The 23,144-nt window shown below is 40.8% G+C and overlaps 1 protein-coding gene across 2 annotated transcripts in view; it reads right to left on the bottom strand.

Moving 5' to 3' along the window:
* cdh23 (cadherin-related 23) overlaps positions 1 to 23,144 on the bottom strand; it is a 157,549-nt gene that overhangs the window by 103,955 nt on the left and 30,450 nt on the right. For both annotated transcript variants that reach the window (XM_034608223.1, XM_034608225.1), the window contains exons 4-6: positions 14,291 to 14,433; positions 14,034 to 14,081; positions 13,548 to 13,640 (exon numbers count right to left, since the gene is read on the bottom strand). In XM_034608223.1, the coding sequence (XP_034464114.1) occupies positions 13,548 to 13,640; positions 14,034 to 14,081; positions 14,291 to 14,433 (284 nt within the window). The remainder of the gene's footprint in view (positions 1 to 13,547; positions 13,641 to 14,033; positions 14,082 to 14,290; positions 14,434 to 23,144) is intronic.

The following is a 23,144-nucleotide window of genomic DNA, read 5'->3' as shown; positions in this document are numbered from 1 at the left end:
TTAAAGGTGCAACATGTAGCTATATTGTACTGGAGGTGCAGTGTTCTCATACTGCTCTGTGCGATTAAGCAACCTCCATTCAGAACTATGTTAAAAAGATTTAAAAACCCTTTTAAAAAAGGGTAGGCAACCAGTCCTCTCTTTGATGGCCTTGTTTTTTATTCAATTATTTATCGCAAGAATATAAATCACGTCTCCAAAGTAAAAAAAAAAAAAATCATATACTGTATATACCCAGAGCTGGGAGATGCACAACACTGCTATGGTCTTTATAGGAGCAGATGCTATAGGCTCCAAGAGCCACAAACGCTGCCTTGAAAAACAATAAGCAACAGATTAAAGACATATTAAACTGGGATAAATTTAGCCCATGTTCAAGGAATTATGTGATTAAAACGTGTAAAAAGGTATAGTCAGCAATTCTAATTCATTACATTTTATCCCAAATTTAGCAAACTAATGTAGTGCCTGTTCTAAACCCGTCTGTTTGGAATGGGCTGTTTCTTTGGCCTGTGGTATTGCTGGTTGAATAGTTTCCTTCTAAAATTGTAAAAGTGACCTGCAGTCTTTGAGCTAAACAAGTAAACACTCCACTTCCTTTGGCCATTAGCAAAACACATGCCAAGTGTGAAGCCGATAAGATGAAAAGTTCTCAATATATGCAAGCCACATACAGACGTTTGTGGAATTAGTGTGTAGATATCTCCTCTGCTAGCTCTGTGTGTGTGTGTGTGTGTGTGTGTGTGTGTGTGTGTGTGTGTGTGTGTGTGTGTGTGTGTGTGTGTGTTAAAATAGTCTGGATCTGTAAATGTGAATCAAAGAAAGTGGCTTGAACCCAGCCTCGGATTACTATTGTAATGTATTCTTTCCAAATCAGCAATACAGGACGTTTGTGCTCGTGCAAAGGAAACAGTAAAGAAAAACAAAGAAGGGAAGGGGCAGGGAGAAAACTAAAACATGCTAATGTGCTCTATAACAACATGTGATTGGCAGCATGCTCTCAGGCAGTCCCCGAATGACAGACACGAATGACGGATTGGCAAAAAAACACAGATGCAGCAGACGGTGGGATTTGTGAAAGGTAAATGATGTCTTGTCCTGATACTAAATTTTTCCAGTTTTTCTCCCCTTCTATTTAAAAAAAAGCCATCTTTAATATTGAATTAGAGGGATATTAGAGTGGAGCTGATGATCATAAAAACGGCTGTTGCCGAGAGCAAGACTGACTTTATTTATTTATTAAGTCATATTTTTTACAGTTCCCCATAAAAATGCCTTTAATCAGCCCACATATAATTTAAAGACATGGGGGAATCAGGGAGCAGTTGAAGCGTTTTTGTGCGTGTGCGTGTGCGTGTGCACGTGCGTGTGTGCGTGTGAGTGTGTGTGTGTGTGTGTGTCTGTGAGAGAGAGGGCAGCTTGTATGCATGTTTGTGTGCATTTTGAGTGATAAATAACCAAAAGCAGAGAAAGGAAGTGAGATCAACCTGCAGCATCCATCGACCTGTACAGCTTCATTAGCATCATGTAAACTGCTCCTGTACGAGGGAAATCAGCTGTGAAAAGGTACACATCTGCAACAACATTACAAAGCTGCATAATCCAATACTTAGTGGTCAATTTATGTAGCGGTGGAGAGGCTTTTTATAGCAGCTGGATTATGTTTGCATGCAGTCACTCACTGGTACAAGTGGTCTGATTTGAATTCACTGGGAGTAAGGGAAACATTCTTTGGTCAATTGCCCAGAAATAACATGGAGGGGAGAGATGGTGCGAAGGAGCGAGAAGAGATTTAGAAAAGAAACTCCCACAGAATATAGAGCCGAGCAACACACGAGAAACTGAATGCGGACGTGCAAATGTTTGTGTTTGGTGCCAACACTTGGGATTAAGGGTTGATTGTGTTTTAATTAACCTGTGAGATGTTGACATGTCACTCAGAACAAGTCATTGTACCAAAAGGAACACATTTTTTCTACAACCACCTAAAAATGTGACTTCTGACACTTTGAGGTTTGACAAAGGCTTCTTCAGATGTACAGTTTCTGACATCAAGGGGCACAGTCACTGGTGTCCTCTCTCATTACCGTCTCAACTATGGGCCACAACAGTTTGCCCACAACACCAGAACCAGACTTCCAAGATCCTTAAAAAAAGAGACCATATCGCTAATTCTTTGTATCTTGTCACTCTTGAAAGTATTTTCATTTGGCTGATGATAACTGAACATTAATAGGCATATTCCCCTAGTTTTGAAGTCCTTGTTCCGACTTGAGTGTGTCCATGTGTTTTGAAGCAGCAATGTAAAAAAAAACTAAAAAACATGGGCGTTTTCAACACTTTGTATTTGTGTTTAGAGCGTTTAGACAACACCTTGACACCTATTTCCAGTATTTGCATAGTAACAAATAGATAAGAAAGAGGATCAGGTGTGACAGGAGTATAAATTATTTAAAACACATGCAAGGTTTAAAAACAACAACTCTGTATTGGCTAAAAATGATGATGTTAGGCGCTTGTGAGAGATGGACATAAAGCCTGCAAGTTGAAAAAATGTAACATTTGATAAGATAACAGTTGAAGCTACTATTAGTGCTGATTATAAAATGATGTTAATTGGTTTATGATGACGTCAGCAACTTGGCAAAGTCAGCGGACCTTCTGAGTTTTTGTTCCGACTTCAAATTAAATTTTCAAGTGACTTTTAAAAGTCAGTCATTCATTTCATTTTAACACCACTTATGTACAATAATACTGAAAAAGCCAGCATGGTATTTATGTGAGCAGAAGCATGGCTATTGCTAGGATTAGATAACTTTAAGCCTCGCCTTTTGATCAAATCATTTCCATATGCCAATTGAACAACTGTTATTCAATCATTTATTATTTTAAGTTGACATATAATAACCTATATTCAGTTGCCATTATTCCTCCACTACAGAAGGATTATATAGTTTTGATTGGCACAATGTCAGAGAAAGCCTGCGTTCCCCTGCCACTTAGAAGAATGGATGAATATGTTTTTGAATGTCTTTCCCCTGTGCAGGGTTTTCTGAACTCTATAGTGGTGGCACCAGACGTGGCCTGTAATAAGAAGTCTCTCTTAATATCAGAAGAAATTATTTATTTTCTTGATTATATATATTTGCTGTGTAAAGCTCCTGGGAAAACACATAGTGATGCTATGTCACAAAGAAAATGCCACATACATACATCTAGTAACTACATTGATAGCAGGATTAGATGTGCAGGTTTCAGCTCAGCAGGTGATTGATTGGTTGAGCTTATTATATGTTCGCTTCACAATTAAACAAATAAAAAAAATCAGAGCAGCACATTGCAGTGCTGGAAAAAAAAAAAGAGTTGCCTGCACTGCTGTGGTTACGAAGTCTGTATAATCTGCAAAGCATCACATCATAAGAATACAGCACAACAGTTAAAAGTCACCTTTTATTTTAATTTGTTAGCCTTTCAATCCAAAAGGTGATTTGCTTTTTCAGGTCACAATTTTTCTGGATCATTTCTATTGTTTGTCTCAATACCTTCTAATTACAATTACAGCCGAAACCCTTTGGTTTTGAAGCTTTATTTAAATAAACATATCTTTATTTGTCCGTGTCAATTATCACACCTATAAATATGTAACAGCACCGAGTGTTTGAAGAAAATGACCAAGAGGAGCCAGACTTTCTCATCTCAGCAACATCACATGGGATTCGATACTCTGCTGTTTTGAATAGATACCCTCCTCTCTGCTTGTATCTCTGTGTGCCCTTGTTTTCCAGTCTTTTGTGCGTTTTGACCTCATTGTAAACTCTGTACCACTGAATCTCCTTGGTCAGGTAATCTAGGTCCACTGCGCTCTATATCAACGTCTCGTCCTATCTGTAGCCTCGGGTATGGGGTATCGCAAGGGCTCTACTTGATGTCTCAGGTGCCCCCCTCTCAACACACAGACATATAAACATAGACAAACACACACACACACACAACAGAAATGTACATGCTTCCTGCCCAATGCATAATTCACAGACTTCAACCAATTGCACACACATCTGACTACATATGAATATGTTGACTGCCTTTCTCCTGCACTATGACCCCAGGGGCCTTTTTTTCTCATGCATTATTCCAGTGCTTGAAGAATGACAGTGGTTACTCCCCAAAGTACAGTGTGTGTGTGTGTGTGGGTGCGCATTTTAACTCATCACTACTATCTCTGACTTTCAGCAGTGACCACATAGCCAGGGTATTCTTATTAAAGGGCTCCCTTCTGCTAAGGAACACTGATAGGACTGTGGTGTGTGATGATCGTAGAGCACTGGGACCTGTATTAGTATGCAGACATTTTTTGTCGCAACTGTAATTGCGAGAGAGAAAAAGATGAGAGGCCAAGAAGATGGCAGGAAGATCAGCCTAGTAGAAAATATAAGCAATTAGAATAAATATTCCATAATAATTTAAAGAAAAATTCCACATAATATCCTCCAAAAACTTTTAATCAACTCGTTGGGATGTGTCACTTTACAGCATATATATCTATATTAGCTGTTCTGGTCAATAATATAAGTTATCCCATCCGATATGTGATGTTTTGACAATTGACGACTATTAGATTACACTGAGCTCGGTATTTAGAATACAATCACAGTTTACATGTATTATGTGTGAATTGGAAGGCTTCATATTGGTGCATTACAGAGTGGTATTTCTATGGTATACTTATATAATGTTATGCTTGCAGATACTATAAATTCCACTCCTGTGTACTGTAGCACTAGATATTGCGAGTATGGGAGATACCAGTAGTCAACATAGGACAAAATATTTACACAAACCATCCCACTGATCTCAAACATCCTCCCTGAAGCCAGATTGCAATTTGAGCTTTATCTCAAACGCAACTGAACTGATCTGAACTAAATGTGAAAGTGACATAAAGAAATACAAACAGATCCGAGTCCTTACAGAGAAACCGCAGCACTACTGGGTTCCATTTGCAATCACTCTATGTAGCTCTGCAGCAGAGAAGAGCGGGGACACAGAGATAAGAAGCCAAAGAACTGCATGTAGGTAGAAGACTGATGTGAACAAGATGTAAAAAAAAGATAACTTTAGTTTATTATAGTGAATTATACCTGAGGTTTACAGGGTTTAAGCTGTGCGCCTGTTGTATGGTGATAGAGGAGTAACAAGCACCGGCAGCAGTAATGACACTAATATAGAATGGCGACATGTATAATTATCTCCTGCGTGAAGTGATCATTACGCGGCAAGTGGTGTTTTCCACAACAGAGCAAATATCCCACCCAGGTATTTCCACCATTTTATTCCCCTTTCATCTGTTTTTATCTCAATTAGTGGAATGTGGCATTTTCAAATGAGCTTACATCTTGTTGATGAGACATGGCACAACTTATGTAGTGTTCAACAGGAGGAGTGTCAGGGAACTGTCTGTGTTTTCCCTTTGCTCAAGTAACAACATTTGGTAATAGAATTTTATTGATTCATTTGTAGCAACTCCAGCGATTTCGCCTAAGGTTTGTATTAGTAGTAGCTCTTAGCTGCCTAACACTTTTCTTATAAAGTAGCCGTGCTACAATCCAATAGCCCTACGCCTGCCAAAATCTCTCTTTAACGCAATGTCTCAATTTCCCTCCCCTCTCTTGCTTCCTCCTCTTTTTTCCTCTCCCCCTTTAACCTACCTTTTCTATAAGCTGAGTCCTGGGGGGCACAGAGGAAAGAGTGGAAGAAATGGGAGGGGGGAGAGGTCGAGTGCACAACTCAATTATACATCAAAGTACTTCTGTTGGGGACACAACAGAACAGGGAGCCAAGGAGGAGGTGGAGAGGACGATTGTTGGGGTTGAAAGGCTTCTCTTCGGATGAGGAGGGAGTTGACGGGCTCCGGTTATCGGCACTGGTTGATGACAACAGGGAAAACCTGACCTTGATTACTTTAGGGAGCGGACAGAGAAGACATATTGACTCTTCTCTCTCTTTCTGACAATAAAACGGAATAATACAACACACCAGAGCCTCATTTCACCGTAGGATATCTCAACTATTTTTTTTCTGTCCAGGCTTGCTAATGAACAAAGTTAAAAAACTACCAACTTCCCTGTAGGTGAACATGAAATTACAAACTCAGTATGTTCTGCTGTACTCCCTGAGGAAAGGAGAGGCTACCGCACATATTTCTGTACATTTCCCGAGTTCATTAAAAACAAGATAATGGTATAAATTACATAAATGTTTTAATGAAGAATGCCATGAGCTTTCCTTAAAGCTTGATTACTGCTTACATTTTGTGGGGTTTATTTACTTAACAGCTAATTTCCTTTTGTTTTAATGCTCATTAATAGTTTTAGAACATTCATCGAAATCATTCATTGAAAAGAAGGCTTGTTTTTACGAGGTTTCTTAAACTCCATAGCAAGATAGTGAAGTGCAGAAACAAGAAACACGTAGACCAGTTTAAATGAACACTGTGAAACAATTTAAACTGGCATAAGGCAGAAAGGACAACAAAAGAAAACAAACTGCAATGTAAATTGTATCTGAAAATATACAGAAATAATACAAAGTGATTAGCAATGTTGTAAAAAATAAGAAAATAACATGACATGATACTTTCTACACTGCTTCTTCTACGAGGACAGGGAATGTAATCTCTTGGCAAAAGTCCTTGCAATGACATACAGATTCCTGTGTACACATTGGCTCTGTACATTGCAGCGTGTTTTCAAAGATTCAGTCAGAAAACCCTAAAAAACATATTTAAAGTTGAAAGCAGCAATTCTCTGTGCAGCCTGTTAAACTGATGGTACAGTATCATCCTGGGAACCACAGTGTGACAGAACGACCAAAATCACCATCCTCAATCTCCTCAGCTAGTTGGGCGAGAGGGCTTGTTTGTTCTTCACGAGGAAAAGCCAAACGAGACACTGCAAGACAACGTCAGATAGACTGGAATGACAACCTGAAAATGAGGCAGGGATCTGACAGAGATGGGCTGCGAGTGGGAGCTTAAACATCTGTTTGTCACCTTAATTAGTTTGAGTTATTTGTTGAGGTTGTCATGTATGTCTGCTGTAACATAGCTCTGCAAAACCTGTGAATTGAGGTGCAAATTGAACAGTGTGGCTAGTGACAAAAAAATAAATAATTAAGTAGCACATTTAATTACCAGATGAATCCAATACAGTCGTGCGTATTGTAATCTACAGCAAACTTTTGTATTACTCACTATGTATTGTGAAAAATAACTATGAGCCCTACTGGTACATTATTATACTGAACATTGAAAAATACCAACAAGAGGAGGGAAAAGTAGGTTGCCACAGTATTTCTTTTCCTGTTCGACTTTCTAATACTTCTCCATAATACATAATTTCTCTTTAATGCCTCTCTCCCTGCCATCTCGATTGTGGAAGTGACAGCCAAAATAGATTTGAGCAAATTGGAAAGGCTATAAAGCTCTATTAAGGAAAAATCGAGCCACGGTCTGAGGAACAGTGATGGGGAAAATCGAATGGGGAGGGAGGTGCATATTGAGACACCGAAGACAGAGGGAAAGAATCGTCATTTGCAGAATAAAGAATAAGAATTAAGGCATAATAATTTGCACAATGTCAAATGGAGTCGTGGTGAGGTTTAATGCACGACTTGTAGCTGAACACATTTTTTCAACATATTCATTTTTTCCCTCTTTCAACTGAACATTGTTCCCATAACCACGGCATCATACACACTGCAAAAAGCCCTGAGAGTTAGTGGTCTGTCTCCCCTCCTCTCTCCCACAGACATAAACACACAAACACAGGGATCTGCAGAATAGGGAAGGACTGACAAGATGCACAACTGTCTTCCATGCTCGCAAAACCTTGTCAGAATTCACAACTCTACCGAGGGAAGGAGAGCGCCAAAGGCGGGGTGGGGGTGGGGATGGAGAGGTGGGACCCACACACTTGAAAGAAAGGGAGAAAGGGAACGACAGGTTGATTTATTCAAAGAGTGAGGAGTGGGTGAATCAAACTTTAATGGCTTTGGGGAGTGCAAGCCGTTCTCTCTCCCCTTCAATCTTGCCCCTCTCGCTCACTCTTTCTCCCACCTTACCTTCCTTACTTCTCTCTCTCCCCTGCTCTCCCTCTCAGAAATACACTTTTCGATGGTCACTCACAAACAGGAGCCCTCCCGTTTTTGACAGACAAATCCACACCCATCTCTGCATAGCACGCAAATCAAGGTGCTCTTCATGCTCAGTGGAATAAAGTAAATGACAGAAACATAAAGAGAGGAAGAGGATGCGATTTACCTTCATGAGTGGCAGCGTACGTAATGCACGGTGCTTGATGCGTTAACCCCTGGACTGGAAAGGATGTGCAGAGAAATTGTTCTACAAGCCCGACATCCTCTTTGACAACTAACTTAAGCAGCCATTTAACCTGAAAGGCTTGTTGAGGTCTACAAATGAATCCTTGTTCGTGAAAGTGAATGACAAGACTCACGCCTTAAAGAATGTACTCTCCACACATTAAAACAGGCTGCAGATGTGTAACACACGCACGCACACACACAACCACCGGTAAAATGTGGAAACTGAAATTAGAGGACTGCTTCCGTTGGAAATATATGAGAACAAACAGCTGGTAAAACATCCCGGGCCTGTATCTAAATTGGCCATATGTACTCCCTTTGCACTGTGTAAAAAATTGTGTAGTTATCGTCTGAGTTAGATTAGTTTGTAGAGCATGATCATATATGTTCATCAGAAACGGCCAGTTGATAAAAAAAAGTTCAAACCTCCGAACAGATTAGTGTTTCAACACTTATATACCACTTATTTTGAATTGAACTCATGATTTCATTATATGGTATAAAGATATGATGCAGAGGATCTTTTTCACATGACATGACAAACCATATGGAGAAAATTCTTCAATAACGATCCCTTAAAAAAAAAAAAACACACAAATGTTGCTTCTCATTGGATCCTAAGCACTAAATCTATGTCGGAGAAAGTTATATATGGAGCCTGAGGTGAGTAAAATATTGACTGCTTCCCATTTAACCTTTTCACTTTATCCATCGTTTCCTCTCTTTCTCCCTAAATCCCTCCATCCCTCCCTATGGGGCTCAGGGTCTTAGTGTCAGGCAGAATTCTCTTTGAGGCCTGCGCCTGTCAACCAGCCAGCTCAGTAACCACTAGATTCAATTACACTACAGGAGAGACCAGGAGAGATGATACTGAAATCATCATTGGATAAATCCACCTTCTAGGAGGCAATGTGTGCATTTCTAAGTGTTTTGGGTTTCATCAAAAGGCTGTGTGTTTTTTGGCTTGTGTGCTTTGTAATTGAAGGGCGACTGTAGAAGTTAAGTCACAAAGACTTTACGACTGTAATTTCAAAATAAATATATTCCACTATAAATAAGACCAGAGAACCTTGCAACAACATCCATATAGTGTAGGTGCCGTCTAGGGCTAAAATATTTGTTTGTAACCTGGTAAACAAATAGCCTTTAAATGCTGTATCATGCCAAGATACGGGTCAGGAGGGGAGAAAAGATTAGGGACTGAATTTCAGCTTTCTAGGGAACAAAGGCAAAGAAGAAAGGGATATAACAAATTCATCTATGTCCTACCTGACAGAGACAGAGAGCACATCAAATAGCAGATGCCTTTGTTTTGCTGCCAGATCCCGCATAAACCACTAAACAGCTCATTCACAGGCGTAATAGGAGCTCTCAAATACCCTCTGCCAATATTATCTATAATATGAGTGCATATGTGTGTGTGTGTGTGTGTGTGTGTGTGTGTGTGTGTGTGTGTGTGTGTGTGTGCGATGCTGTTACGCTAATCAAGTCAAAATTGTTTGGAGGACGCAACAGCCAAATTTTATGAGCTAACATGATGCTGGTTTGAATTTCGCTCTCATACATAACTGTCCTCATAGTGACTGTGAGGAGTTGATGCATACATATAATTATCCAACTAAAAAAGTCACAATCAATCCCAACAACAATAGGACAGACGTTTGTTCATGGTCGTATGCTATGCTAAGAGCACAAATAACTGTTTTAATATTAATTAATAAGATCAGATGGGCTCTTGTTTCTATGTTTCTATTGAGGAACAACTTAATGCAATTTTAGACATAAACTCAAGAAATTGTCGGGACAATTGTGTTCGCACTTTCTCCAGACTTTGCCTCTCACAGATGAAAAATGCAGCAGGAGATTCTCTGGGTCAAATGCGTTCATAACAACAGTAGAATCTCCAGAACGTTCAGGCGCCTGGTTAACGCTTGCAGGAGGCAGGACACGATGTATAAATTGCACCTCTGAGATCACGTGTTTTTGTTTACAGCACATCAACACTGGCGTCAGTCCTTACCAAAAGCTCTCAAATCTCATCATTCCGGGGTTAAAAAAAACAAAGCAACATCAGAAACTTTTTTTAGCTTCAAACCAGACTAAAGTGTCTTTCTTTCTCTAGTTGCTTGACTTTCAAATAAGGTGTTTACACCATGGGTAGCCATTTCTATAACATCAGCAGGAGTTCATCACGGCTTTCTGTGGGTTAGAGAGGGACAGTGAGATATGGCTGATAGAAAATAGCAGCTGAGGAGGGATTTGCTCACTTGCCTGACAAACCTGATAGACAGTAAACAGATGTAGTTTTGATTTCTATCAGTTGGAGCCTCTTGCCTGTCTGCCAATAAATTTAATCCTTCTATGTGCTGCATTACAGCGCTGGTCTGAAGTCTGCTATACAATCTGTGCATCTGTGTTATCAAAGGTAGGATTCCACCGCACTGCGTATCTACTACAGGACAGGGATGAATGAGGAGGAAAATGAGATGGAATTTAAATTCAAACAAATGCAAAATGTGGAGGAACTCAACCAAAAAACAACAGACTTATACCTTTCTAAGGTCATGGGAAAATGTCTACACTATATACACAATACATTTGAACAGGCAGTATATCCAACAAAAGCAAAAAGACTGTTTGCATGTGTAGAACAGAAATCAGCTGGAGTAACCAAGCGAGTTTAACAGAAACCTGTTTGTGGTCAGGGGCAGCTATAAAACCACAGGAGATGGCACCTACTGGGCAGAGTTAGAGAAGTTGTGTTGGCATTTGATATCATCACAGAGGCGCTGGCAGACAGACGGACTGCCAGGGAGTGTGGGGGTCAGGCAGATGTATGTGAGGTGTGTGAGCGTTTTGGGGGGAAAGTTGTTCTTTAAAATCATTGATGGTACCACAGCTGATGAGACAGCAACTCTGTTTTCCACAGATTCTGACATTTAGCCAAACATTTTGAGTTGATCAACGTTGGGGGTTACAGAATAGCTGACTACCTGTCGTGTTTAGGGAATATGAAAAACACTTCTCTGTCACTGCATCAGCTCATCCATTAATGGATTTGGGGTTGTGGCCCATCTGCTGTTCGATCAAAACATTATTTCTGGTGATTGTCGTTGCTCTTTGAATTCAATGTCTGCTGCTGGCTGCTCGAGTGTGTGGATGCTGTAAATCTGGCCAGCTCATTAGCATTGACAGAGGGAATGCTAGCAGCCCACCTGCTCCCCTTCACCCTCTTTATGACTCTACAAATTAAAACGACATTCATTTACACTCCACCCCCTCTCTCCACACTGTACTGCTCACGTTGCCACTCACATTGCTTCAACTGCTCTCTGTTGAGTTGTGTCAGACCCATATTGATACAACTCTGCCTGTAACTATTCTTTTTAAATCTCATCATTTGAAACCTTTGTCTTTCTGTCATTGTTCCTCTTTTACTTTAACTATCCTGTCATGCCATCAACCTCTCCAATCTTTTTCTCTGTGCACTAAAGTTCAGCAGCATTATCTAGTAGCGCTGATGGGCCTCTAACCCCCAGTTACTGGGGCATGTCCAGTGAGTGACAGCATGATTGAGTGATGTCGCAGCATGTTTGCTTCGCCTGCTGGAGGTCAGTTAGTGTCACAGAGGTAATGAGGCCATAAAAATGCAGGTAACGCAAGTTGTGGTAAACAAGATAAGATGGAGAAAAGCGTGGAGGTATAGGACAGGGTACAATGAGGAAGAATGAAAATGAGCAAAGTTCCCACACAGCTTTAAGTGGAAGAGGGGGAAGGCTTTAATGAAGAGCTTTCTTGTACAGAATGGACTGTGCTGCATTGTTATAACAACACAGAGTCATAAAAATATGAATTAATCTGCAGTATCTCATTTATCAAGTAAGGCACACAAACAAATAAGTTCATAGAGATTTGTGATAAAAGACATCCCACCTGCATTAGTCTCACACTGTGCTCACATACACAAGCTTTGCATAATTTATTATGACTATGTTATGTCTCATTGTTACAGGCTGCAGCTGCTTCCAGTGTAAAGAAATGCTGTTGAATTACACTCACAGCTGTGTGTAGTGTTTGAGAGAATCAGATCTATTACCACATCCCACTGCCTCAAATAAAAAAGCTTAAATTTTATAAGCACTGAGAGAGCAGGACTGACATACGCAGTAATTCACTGAGTGATTCAAGGAAACTAGCAATATGTGAGTGACTAAGGGTCAAACACAGCTCAGTTTAATGGCTTTCTGGGGGCTAAACTGAAGCCCATTGTTTGCAGAGCTTGGAAAATCTGTATGTGGACTATAAGTGAGTCCCACACGACTGAGCCGTGGTTGCTCTGGCCTGAGAAAACCTTCCCTGGTGGGTGGTCTAAACATCCTCATCCAAACAGTCCTCCTTTCTCCCATTTATTTGCCTGACTTTATGGATTGAGAAGAGAAAAAGCCACTGGCTTTGAAGATTTGGTGAAGACTCAGAAAGGGGTTTGTGCTCAATATATACACAACAAGATATGTGGACGTGTGTCTGTTTGTGTGTGTGGATTTCAGCCCCTGTTTGAAGTCCTCCACTCCCCACTCTAGCAATTACTTCATATCAAGGATTAGATGAGCGAGAGGGCAAAGAGGAGAGAGAACGATGGAAATAAGTGAGAGCTGAGGAGGGAGGTAGAAGACTCACAGAGAGGACAGAGAAGAGGCAGAAACGAAGAGGAGAAAAGAGATTGAGGTCTCCACTGCAGTGAGTGTTTTTCTTCCCTATAAAGGAGTCCGTTCACGCTGAACATGAGCTGGAAGACAACTCCTCAAATCGTGGGAAGATCACAGCTGCAGAAAAAGCAGCTATTTCCAGGCCAGCAGAGACGGAAAGCAATATGAAAAGTTGATGATCAGTAGTAGTCGCCGTGCAATTACTACTGTTGCAACAGTCAAGATGGGAGGCATTTCATACATGCTTTTTCAGAGGCAAATGCTCGTTGCCCAAAGCCCATTGTAGTTGATTGTTTAGAGGGAAATACTCTGTCCTATATATGATTAATTTCATTTTTTTTTTTTAAATGATGTGCGGAAAGAGATCGGGTACATTTATTAAAAGTGCATCCAAACCTCTGATTTGCACATTTAGCTAATACCTTGAATTAAATTGGTTAATAATAACTGTGTCATCCTTACCTCTGGGATGTGGACGGTGTAGGGCTGCCCATGGAAGGTTGGAGAATTATCATTCACGTCTCCAATCTGGATGTTTACCGTGTCTTTGACAACCTGAGGGAAGAGACACCAAGATAGAGGTGATCCAAGGCCACCTCCACTAGTTACCTGGCGGAGCACCGTAATCACTGGAAATGTGTATTAGCCACAGCAAGCCAAGATTCAAAGTGAAAGAAAACAGGACAAGTGTGTGACAGATCACCCACAGGGGAGAGTAGGTTGAATGTCAGTATATTTCAGCAACTAAACTGTGTGGAGTGAGACAGGTGTCAGAATGATTACATGTGAGAAACAAGAGAAATAAGGGTGAGAATGAAAGCGAGCGACTCAGAGAGAGATGGACTGAGAGAGAAGGTCTCTGTGTGACGTGTGGTCAGGCTATATCCAGGTGTCAGCGTGTGACTGGAGGTGTCATAACTGCGATCACAGTGCAAATCTGTCTCTTACCTCTTGAATGTCACTCACGTAGAACTCAACCTGCATCTCTGACTTGGTCTGGTGGAGACACATCAGCACAAACTTTGCATGAACACGAGCAGAGCAGAAAAGCAGAAAAGCAGAACAACACAGAAATGGCACACTGGCCTCACTTTCTACCTTTTTTTTTTAAATTGTCCTTTTCTTGTGTGTAGAGTTTTTTGTTTTGATAATATGTAAGCGAGTGCAGTAGCTTGTCAGTATGCGTGTTTCTTTGCTGCTCTTACTTCACGGTCGAGCTGCTGTCGAAGCCAGACAACTCCATTGTCTGGGTTCACAGAGAAATACTTCATGGCCTCTTCTCCCGAAACCCCGTACATGAGGGGCTCCTGCTCAGGATCTGTTGCCTTCAGCTGGGCCACTGATGAACCTGCCAGACACAGAGTCAAAGGTTAGAGGTCAAGGCCACCATGTCTAACAAGAATCTGTTATGTGACCTCGTATTTATGAATTTGAGGAGCAACATATTGAGAGAGCTCACACTGTTACTGCGCATCCACTCAAATGCAATATTTTCTACAGTCCCATTAATCGAAGTGAGCCACATAAAAAGATATATCAGCATCATAAAAACACATCACTGCATTTTCTACATTTAAGAACTTGTATTGGATAAAACCTTTTTTTCTGTCACTGCAAATGCCACTTGGTTGGTTCTTAAATGAAATGCCAGTAATTGGCTACTCAGAATTCACAATTTAATTATTTGAAGTGTATAAAGATTACCTATTAAATATACACATATGGAGAATATAACAGATGTGCAGAATTTTCACAGGTGTCAAAGGCACCTCTGACAACCTCGTCTTTCAGGAAATAATTAGAAAGAGAGATGTCATAACTATAAAAACATACACCTACAGGACAGCAGTGTAACACACATCATCGTCAAAGTGTGGACTCTTATGTTGAGGATGAAAACAGTGTAAAAACACACAAACGCAGGGCACATTCTAACAGACCCGCATGTGAAAGGGTTGAGGAGTAAAGAGTTTTTAATTGGAGCAGCAGTGGTTCACAGGCTTCATTCATCACAGACACTAGAGCTCAGACAGGCTGGCTAATCAAAGGCAGAGGTGAAGTGGCATCAGGCTGGCTAATCCAACATGCTGGACAGATGTGTCGAGAAGGGCGAGGCTGAGGTTATAGGAACCACATAGAGGACAGCGTCAAGACCCAGCGACCCACAGGGACAAGGCTCATTACTGGCCGGGGTGAAACTGCTCAAGCAGGGTACTGTAAAGGACCGAGGGGAGGAATTGGTATAATCACACACAATGGATGTTATAAATATGTATATATTCTCTTTTCCATCCACAAAAGATTAACATTCAGACAGCTTAAATATGGACGTAGATCCCTAAACCCTGACTCTTAGGGCGGTTTCTTGACCAAGGTCCAAACCAAGGTTCAAGGTTATTTTTGGTTTTACATTGTAATTTAGGGAGTTAATTGATTGGTTTGAAGATGGCCGGTCGGTTTTAAGTTTGCATGTTGTATATCCGGCTATCGTATTTGCTAACTTTTGGTTTTAAGTCTGCATGTTTTATATTTGGCTATTGTATTTGATAATTTGTTTGAATAAAGTGCATAGGAAAAAAAGTAGTCTTTCTCTTTGAATGGAGAAAATGAATGAACCGTTACGCGCCATTAATTGTATTGCCACTGTAATATCATTATGGTATTACTAACAGTGAAATGAAAATCCCCCTTCTGCAGCTTTTTCTTCTTCTATTGTTTAATGTCTTAAATTCCTGCAATTGGTCCGGAAGTCCAAACTATCCCCCAAAAAATGTGTTATACTGCAAATGATCAGAACCATGATTCACTTGATCTAGAAAAAACATTTGGTCGTTTGTCCAGACAGTGGACTGAGGCCCCTTTCACACCTGCTATATTGTTTGGACTTAACTGGAAAGTCAGAAGGTTCGACACACACTAAAACAGTTAACATTCATATTAATAAATCATTTTATACACGTTCAAAACCATGACGACGACTGTTTTGGTTTTTACAGAGGTGTGAATGTGAATTTGAATACAATTGTCTGTGTACAGATCATACACACATGCAACGATTGCAGGTTAACTAACATGCGCACGCGCGCGCACACACACACACACACACACACACACACACACACACACACACACACACACACACACACACACACACACACACACACACACACACACACACACACACACACACACACACCTCTCCCTCCCTCCCTCCCTCCCTTCAGGAACTCGTCAGACAACAGAGGTGAAGCCAAACTAAATCAAGCCTGTCAGTTGCGCTCCAAACTGCTAAACACAACGACCAATTAGGCTTCACAATCACACACCCCTCTCATTTTATTAATACACCCCATTTTCCTATGAAAGGGTGGAAAAAATGACTAATTAATATAACGATTTATGAACCCCTCTCATTGCGTCTAATGAGATTTATGCAAATTTAGCTGCCTTCAATATGAGTTATAATTTGGTTGAAGACAGTGCAAATTACGCATTTTACCTCATAGTCATCAATAATAACAGATTTTTTTCCTCCTCCTTCTGGCCCTTTCCACTGTGGAGGAATTGTCTACTCCATGTGTGCAGACATACATTTGAGTGAAGGAATAAATGGTCATTTTAGACTAAACACTATATATGGGAGTCACAGTCTTGTGGAAGATTAACTCCTACTTTGGAAAAGACCAAGTCATTAGGCATATGAGTTAGATTCTGCTCAGATTAAAAGTATGCAGTATGGAGTGCTGCAGATGTGCTGGACCGAACACTAGTTTATCTACACCAGTCAGAGTGCAACTGTGACTTTAGATGGAGATGTGGTATTGCTCTATGTGTAGGAATTCCATTTAATTTATTGTTTTTTAGTGTTTCAAATTCCGTCAGGTTTAATTTCATCATCATTTTTTTAGTTTCCCCAAAGTTAAACGCAAACAGAGCCAAATTGATGAAAATATGTAAATAAATTAGGTAATTTGTCCTTAAATATGGAAATGTCTAGCCTATGACACACCTTAGGCATTACTGTCAGGAAAAACAATAAATCTGTGCATTTCGGTGAGGTGTAAAATATGTTAATGAAAAAAATGATGGGGTTTGACTCCTGAACAGCATTAATGAATGATGAATGAATAGTGTCATGTTAAAACTGTGGTTTCAAATCTGTTTTGGACTCTTCAGAAGTTCAGGCTCACAACATCTTAAAACTATGCTTTCACATTTTTGATAGATGTGTATTTTTCACTGTATTTGTATAAATGACAAGAGTTCAGTACTCAATTTGATCTTATGATTTAAGCCAGGATTTGGTTTGGGGCAGCACAATTTTAGTTTTAGGGTAAGAATTCGGAATTTGGGGAAAATGTAAGATCCGGGTAAACATAAGGGCACAGAGTGCTGAGTTTTTGTGTGTGTGTGTGTGTCCTCTCATGCTTATCTGTAACTCTGTGACACCGAGCCCTTTCCACTGACAAATGATACTATTTAGCAGCAAGTGATGCCAGTATTACTGTTATGAATGATACAGTGCACATTAACATTGCCCCTCCCCATCTCCTCTACTTTGCACCACTGCGCTCATGACAAGAGCGATGGGCTCGAGGAATCATCTTTCTACCTCCGATTTTTCTCTCCCATTGTCCCTCGAACCTCTTATTCTTGCAGCAAACTCAAACACTGCATCCTTGATGTTCCCTCTGTTTTCAGACAGTAAGGTCAAACCAGAGCGAAACAAAACTGCACCCATGACAACATCTGTTAACAGAACCAGACCATCTGCCTACTGTACTGGTCTTAAATGGTTAGAGAGAGCGTAGAGTGAGCCAAAAGTAAAAACATGAGGCAAAGCTGAATGAGAGTCAATTTAAACTACAATCATCACCTCTTGGTTGTATGTCTCCATCATCAGTGAAGGAAATATAATCACAACCTTCCCTTCTGTTCCAGGGTTATCATATCAGGGTTTATGCAGGTTTACACAAGTTCAATGTGAGACTTCAGGCCATATATAATGACATTTAAGACCTATGTCAAATGTCAGAGTCTTGGAATTACTTACACTTTCCCATAAATGAAAATAAGGTGAAGTAGCCGAGCAGAGAAAAACCCTTAAAACACCACTAGATCTCTCAAACTCCAGAAAGAGACAGCAGTCTTTACAACAGCCAAGCAGAGTGCACTAGTGTTTGATCCATTATCAATTCCACGTCGGTCTTGTTTTGTAGTTTTAATACAGTGTACTAATATATGTATCGTTCACTAAGAAATTTCAAAACCCAGTACTTAACATTTTAACGTATTTAAAATGCCTACAATTCTGATAAAAATGACTTTTAAGACCCTTTGGAAACCCTGTATGTTGAATAATGGCCAGAAATAAGTTTTTGCAGAACATCATGATGTCACAGTGAAGCTAACCTCTGACCTTTTGGATATAAAAAATAGCCACTTCATAATTGACTGAGATGCATTCATGAGACTGCAGGGACAGACAGGTGGCTAGAGATGAGTTAATAAATACACTTTATTTTCCAAAACACTGAAGAAAAAAACATCAGCAGTTCACCGTGGCCATGCTGAAAAAAAGCTCTGTCATAAAACATTACGTGACAAAGCATGGAGAGGCAGAAGACTGAGAGTGAGGGGGAGGAGAAGAAGAAGAAAAGTAAAAAGACTAGCTAACCTATACACAGCAGCAGCCACATGCTTTTCTCAGCCCAACCTTTTAGGAAAGGCACGGGGCCAATGGGGCCGCTAAATCAGTCGCTGGAAGACATCAATCCCTGCTGGATCAATAGGAGTCGCGCGTGTGAGACGAGGACTAGGCTCAGCCCTGCCCTGGGGCCTCGGGCTTGAGAAAGAACAGGGGCTATAGGCCAAAGCCCTGTTCATTATGTTGGTGACATCTCCAGACCTCTCGTTCATCCAAGCACTGATTCAGGGGGACAGGCATTGTCAGGACTGCAATTTCAGGCATGTTGTGAATTATAGCTTTGAATTTTATGGTACACAGAGGCTTAATGGGTATATGGGCAGTGTTCAGTACGCTGTCAAGCAAAGCATTATACGAAAAAAAAGAAGAAAAAAAATGAGGCCACCTCAAGACAAAGATTGACCGAGAGAATCTTGATCTTTACCTGCTCTGAATAAATACTTGATGAATTGTCTCGAGAAAGGGCTCAAGCCTGAGTCTGATGAGTCAGTGCGGTGCCACTCATGTTACCACACTGTCCATCCACTGACAAAGAGAGCCTTCAAACACATCAGCAACGCCAAGCTGAAGCCACGCTGCCTCACATCAATCACTCTCATCAAAAATTCACGCAGGCAATACTGTCTTCTGCTAACTGGCAGCATGAGCTCACTCAGTACACTGTCTGTATTTTGTCCCCTACTTTAAAGTGTATTGTCATGTGAAGAGAAATTTTACAGTATAAACTCTGTGGTGAGAAGCAGTAATGGAAAGCCTTCACATCTGTCACAGATGAGTTGTGATTATAAGACTGTGACTCTGTAAGCATAATGCTGTATACGTTTCATCATCTGATCCATTAGGTTTGGGATAACAGCCACGGCGCTAAAGAGTGAGCAAACAAATCCCCGTCCTGCTAATTGACCGTGTGCAATAACAGATTCCGTTTGTGAAGTACTGTGTTGGCATCTGTTTGAATCCATGCACTGAAAGATTGATGCAGTCAAACTGGTTGACAATGGTGCATACTCGTGAAGAAATGCGATTTAAGTTTGTTAAAGTGAGAAACAAGAATATAGCTGTTAAAGTTGTTCACAGTGCAAACATCAAATTAAACAAACATCAAATTAAACTATTAAGATACAAGGCGGAAGTGAACTATACTCGCCAATTAATGGATGAAGGGACAAACTATATGAAGGATATTTGTATTGATCAAGCAGGATGCAGCTCTGAGACAAAATCCTCCGAAGTCAGACCCATATAGGGCCCCAACTGCTTCAGCTGTTCAGACGTGGCTCATATGAAGCACTTTGAGGGTAATTTATGAGTGAGATTCCATCAGGAATTTAAGTCACTCTTTCAGGCTCATCCTTTTAAGAGATCTCTTGGGGGCACATGCATTAACTTCCTCACCCTCACTTCCACTCAAACACACAATAAATTAAACTTTATTCTCTTCCTTTAGAAATAAGATGGAAATGAGTTGAAATCATCTCATCGCTGCCTTCGCTGCCCACGGAGCTATGTGCTGCGTTAATGTCAAGACAATCAGGTTGCTTCTGGGAAGCCAGTTGGACGTGGAAATAAACCCAACAGATCTACCTGGAATAACAATAGACCAGTGGCAGGTAACTGAGTGCTTGGACCCCTATTTCCATACAAAGAGAGGTGTATGTGTTCAGGGGGCATCTTTAATAGCTGAGAAGAGGATGCATGCAGATAGGATATTTCTCTGTAGGATGAAGGCAGCCGTGGAGACTGACAGTAAAGCGTTTTTCCTCAGGGAGGTCAGTTAGACAGCCAGCAATAAAAGAAAAGATGGAAAGAGAGATTATGTTTATGGTCCGATTATGTTTTCAAGCCTTTTTGCTATGAATAAAAAAATGCCATTTCTTAAAACTGGCAAAACTGTTGCAGATGAGTACAATTGACCGACTAAATGACGTGCAAATTACAATTATGATCTTCAAATGACATTATATAGATATGTTATAAAAAGCCAATTCATCACATAGAAATCATTAGATTTTACTGGCTACTTTGAAATAAGTCATTTACCCTTTTCTATCAAATGTTCCTCTCATTTAACCTCTCTTTATTTCTTACTGGCCTTTTCTCCTTTGTGTGTGTGTGTGTGTGTGTGTGTGTGTGTGTGTGTGTGTGTGTGTGTGTGTGTGTGTGTGTGTGTGTGTGTGTGTGTGTGTGTGTGTATGACATCATGACATCAATAACTGTGATGGGGAAGAGAGCCAAAGACAAATAGTGCCTGGAGTCTGGCTTTAAGTGACTCCTGTGTTTCAACAACACACACCACGAGAGTCCTTGGGAGGCTGTGTATTAATCCAACAGATTTATGACTAAATCTGTCACGGATGGAAGGAGAACACCCTCTGTCTTTCCTTTAGCCATTCCTGAGAGAAATGCACACCTCCACGACCACACGTCCTGCTTTTAAATAAACTGAGACACATTGATAAAAAATGTAATAACACTGAAACATGTTTTAAGATATAGACACAAAGACACAGACTTGTAAATCACGTACACATTTCCTGAAGGTCATCCTGTATGAATGTCAAGTTAAAACTCTCTTAGGAAAAAAAATAAATGGAGATTTGCAAGTAAATCTTATGTTCAGTGAGCTTCTCTTGATGAGAGCGACAGTGAGTACAGAATAGTTTACTGTATGCACTGTATGGCTGTCTTCAACAGAGAGGCTATGGCTCGTGGTACGACTTAAAAAGCCCAAATGGGAAGAGTAAAATGTTGACAACAAATGGTTTATGTACCTTTAGCTTAAAATCAAAATCCTCACTGTGGAAAACAAAACACAACAATAAAGCGAGGTGTGGAGTCTGTTTTCTTTTGTTCTCCTAAGCTTGCAGAAAGGCAGCAAGATTTATCCAAGAAGTTATACAATGATGTATGTCATCAGAAATTATTCTCTGAACCCCTTATAAAAGTGTATTTTTTAAAAGGTTAAGCAAAACAAGTTACATAGTGGAAAGTCTAAAATATAGATTACGGGACGGCTTGAAGTGCACACAACATATCAGAACATTTGGTGATCAGAGTACATGTGAAGTTGACGCTGCCGTCCAGATATGAATCATCCATTTGCCCTTAATCCAATGAGAGCGATTCACCTCAGTCTAAAGTGAACTGAGGCAGACGAGGCGTATGATTGGATGTCCGGCTCAAGATTGGCTTTCTAATACACCCAAATGGCGAAATGATGTAAACACTGAGTGACAAGGCTGTGACTAACCAATCACATTGCGGAAGTCGGATGGACAGTGAAGGACATTAGTGGACAGTCATCCCACACAATGGTGTGGAGGGGCAGACCTGTCACTGCATATTCACACGCAGCTCCGTTCACCCCCTGATCACACAGGAAAGTTCTTTGCTCTTGTTCTTTTCCATTCCGTCCCATCACAGTCTTGCTGTCCTCCCGCTCGCTCTCTTTTTCATTTTGTCATCCTCTCGTCACGCTCCGTCCCGCTTGCGGAGGTCAGACAGAGGGACACAGGCAGCGCTGATAGGACTGGACAGGTGGCTGTGTGCTGCTGAGGCTTCCGTAGTGATGGCTGAGCCAGTCTGGCCTGTCGTCACAAACGCAAACACCCGCCCCAAACACACACGCACCCACCCTAAACTGTGCCACTTCTACAAAGGCGCCAAAACGTCCATCAGCACTGTCAATTTGGAACGCCTGGCCAATTCTTCCCTTTTCGTTCCAACTTCATTCCTTGCTCTTTTCCTCCTGTTTTACTGCTCACCTCAATTTTTAATTCAGTTATTTGCCTCCCTCTTTCACCCACCCGACATTGCCTCTCTCTGACTCTGGCCCTCTGCTGACCTCACCAGGGCTGACTGTTACCTGAGAGTGAGCTAAATCATGGTCGGGTAATGGAACATGCCACAGTCTATGAGAAGCCACACTCACACACTAAAACAAAAAGCCTCTCCCTTTTGGCCTTTTTCCTTTTCTCTCCGGTTTACATGTTTATCATTTGGCCCCTGTGTGAGTGAAATATAAGGCTGATGTTTTTTCATGTCAGCCCTGTGGATGGGATTGCTGCAGAATGGCAGGCGCTGGGGTCAAGAATGAGGCTGTGGCCACTCAGTTCACCTCCAGCCCTGGCTGTCATTGGCATGGAGAGTGAAAACAGGGACTCCTTCTATCGACAAATATAGCTATAGCAAAAATGTGAACGCTCGGAGAATCAGCAACCATATCCCTGTTTTGATGAGGAGATCGTGAAGAGGACAAAAGCATGAATGTTTCATCAAGGCATAAGAGCAATTTAATAGCAACTATACCTTCAGATTTATTTTTTCATTTTATTGGTTGCCAGGATTGTGTT

The sequence above is a fragment of the Hippoglossus hippoglossus genome, chromosome 15 (genome assembly GCF_009819705.1).
Source record: "Hippoglossus hippoglossus isolate fHipHip1 chromosome 15, fHipHip1.pri, whole genome shotgun sequence".
NCBI classification, from domain to species: domain Eukaryota; kingdom Metazoa; phylum Chordata; class Actinopteri; order Pleuronectiformes; family Pleuronectidae; genus Hippoglossus; species Hippoglossus hippoglossus.
The sequence above is the reverse complement of the archived record's forward strand: the minus strand, read 5'-3'. Positions and strand labels throughout refer to the sequence as shown.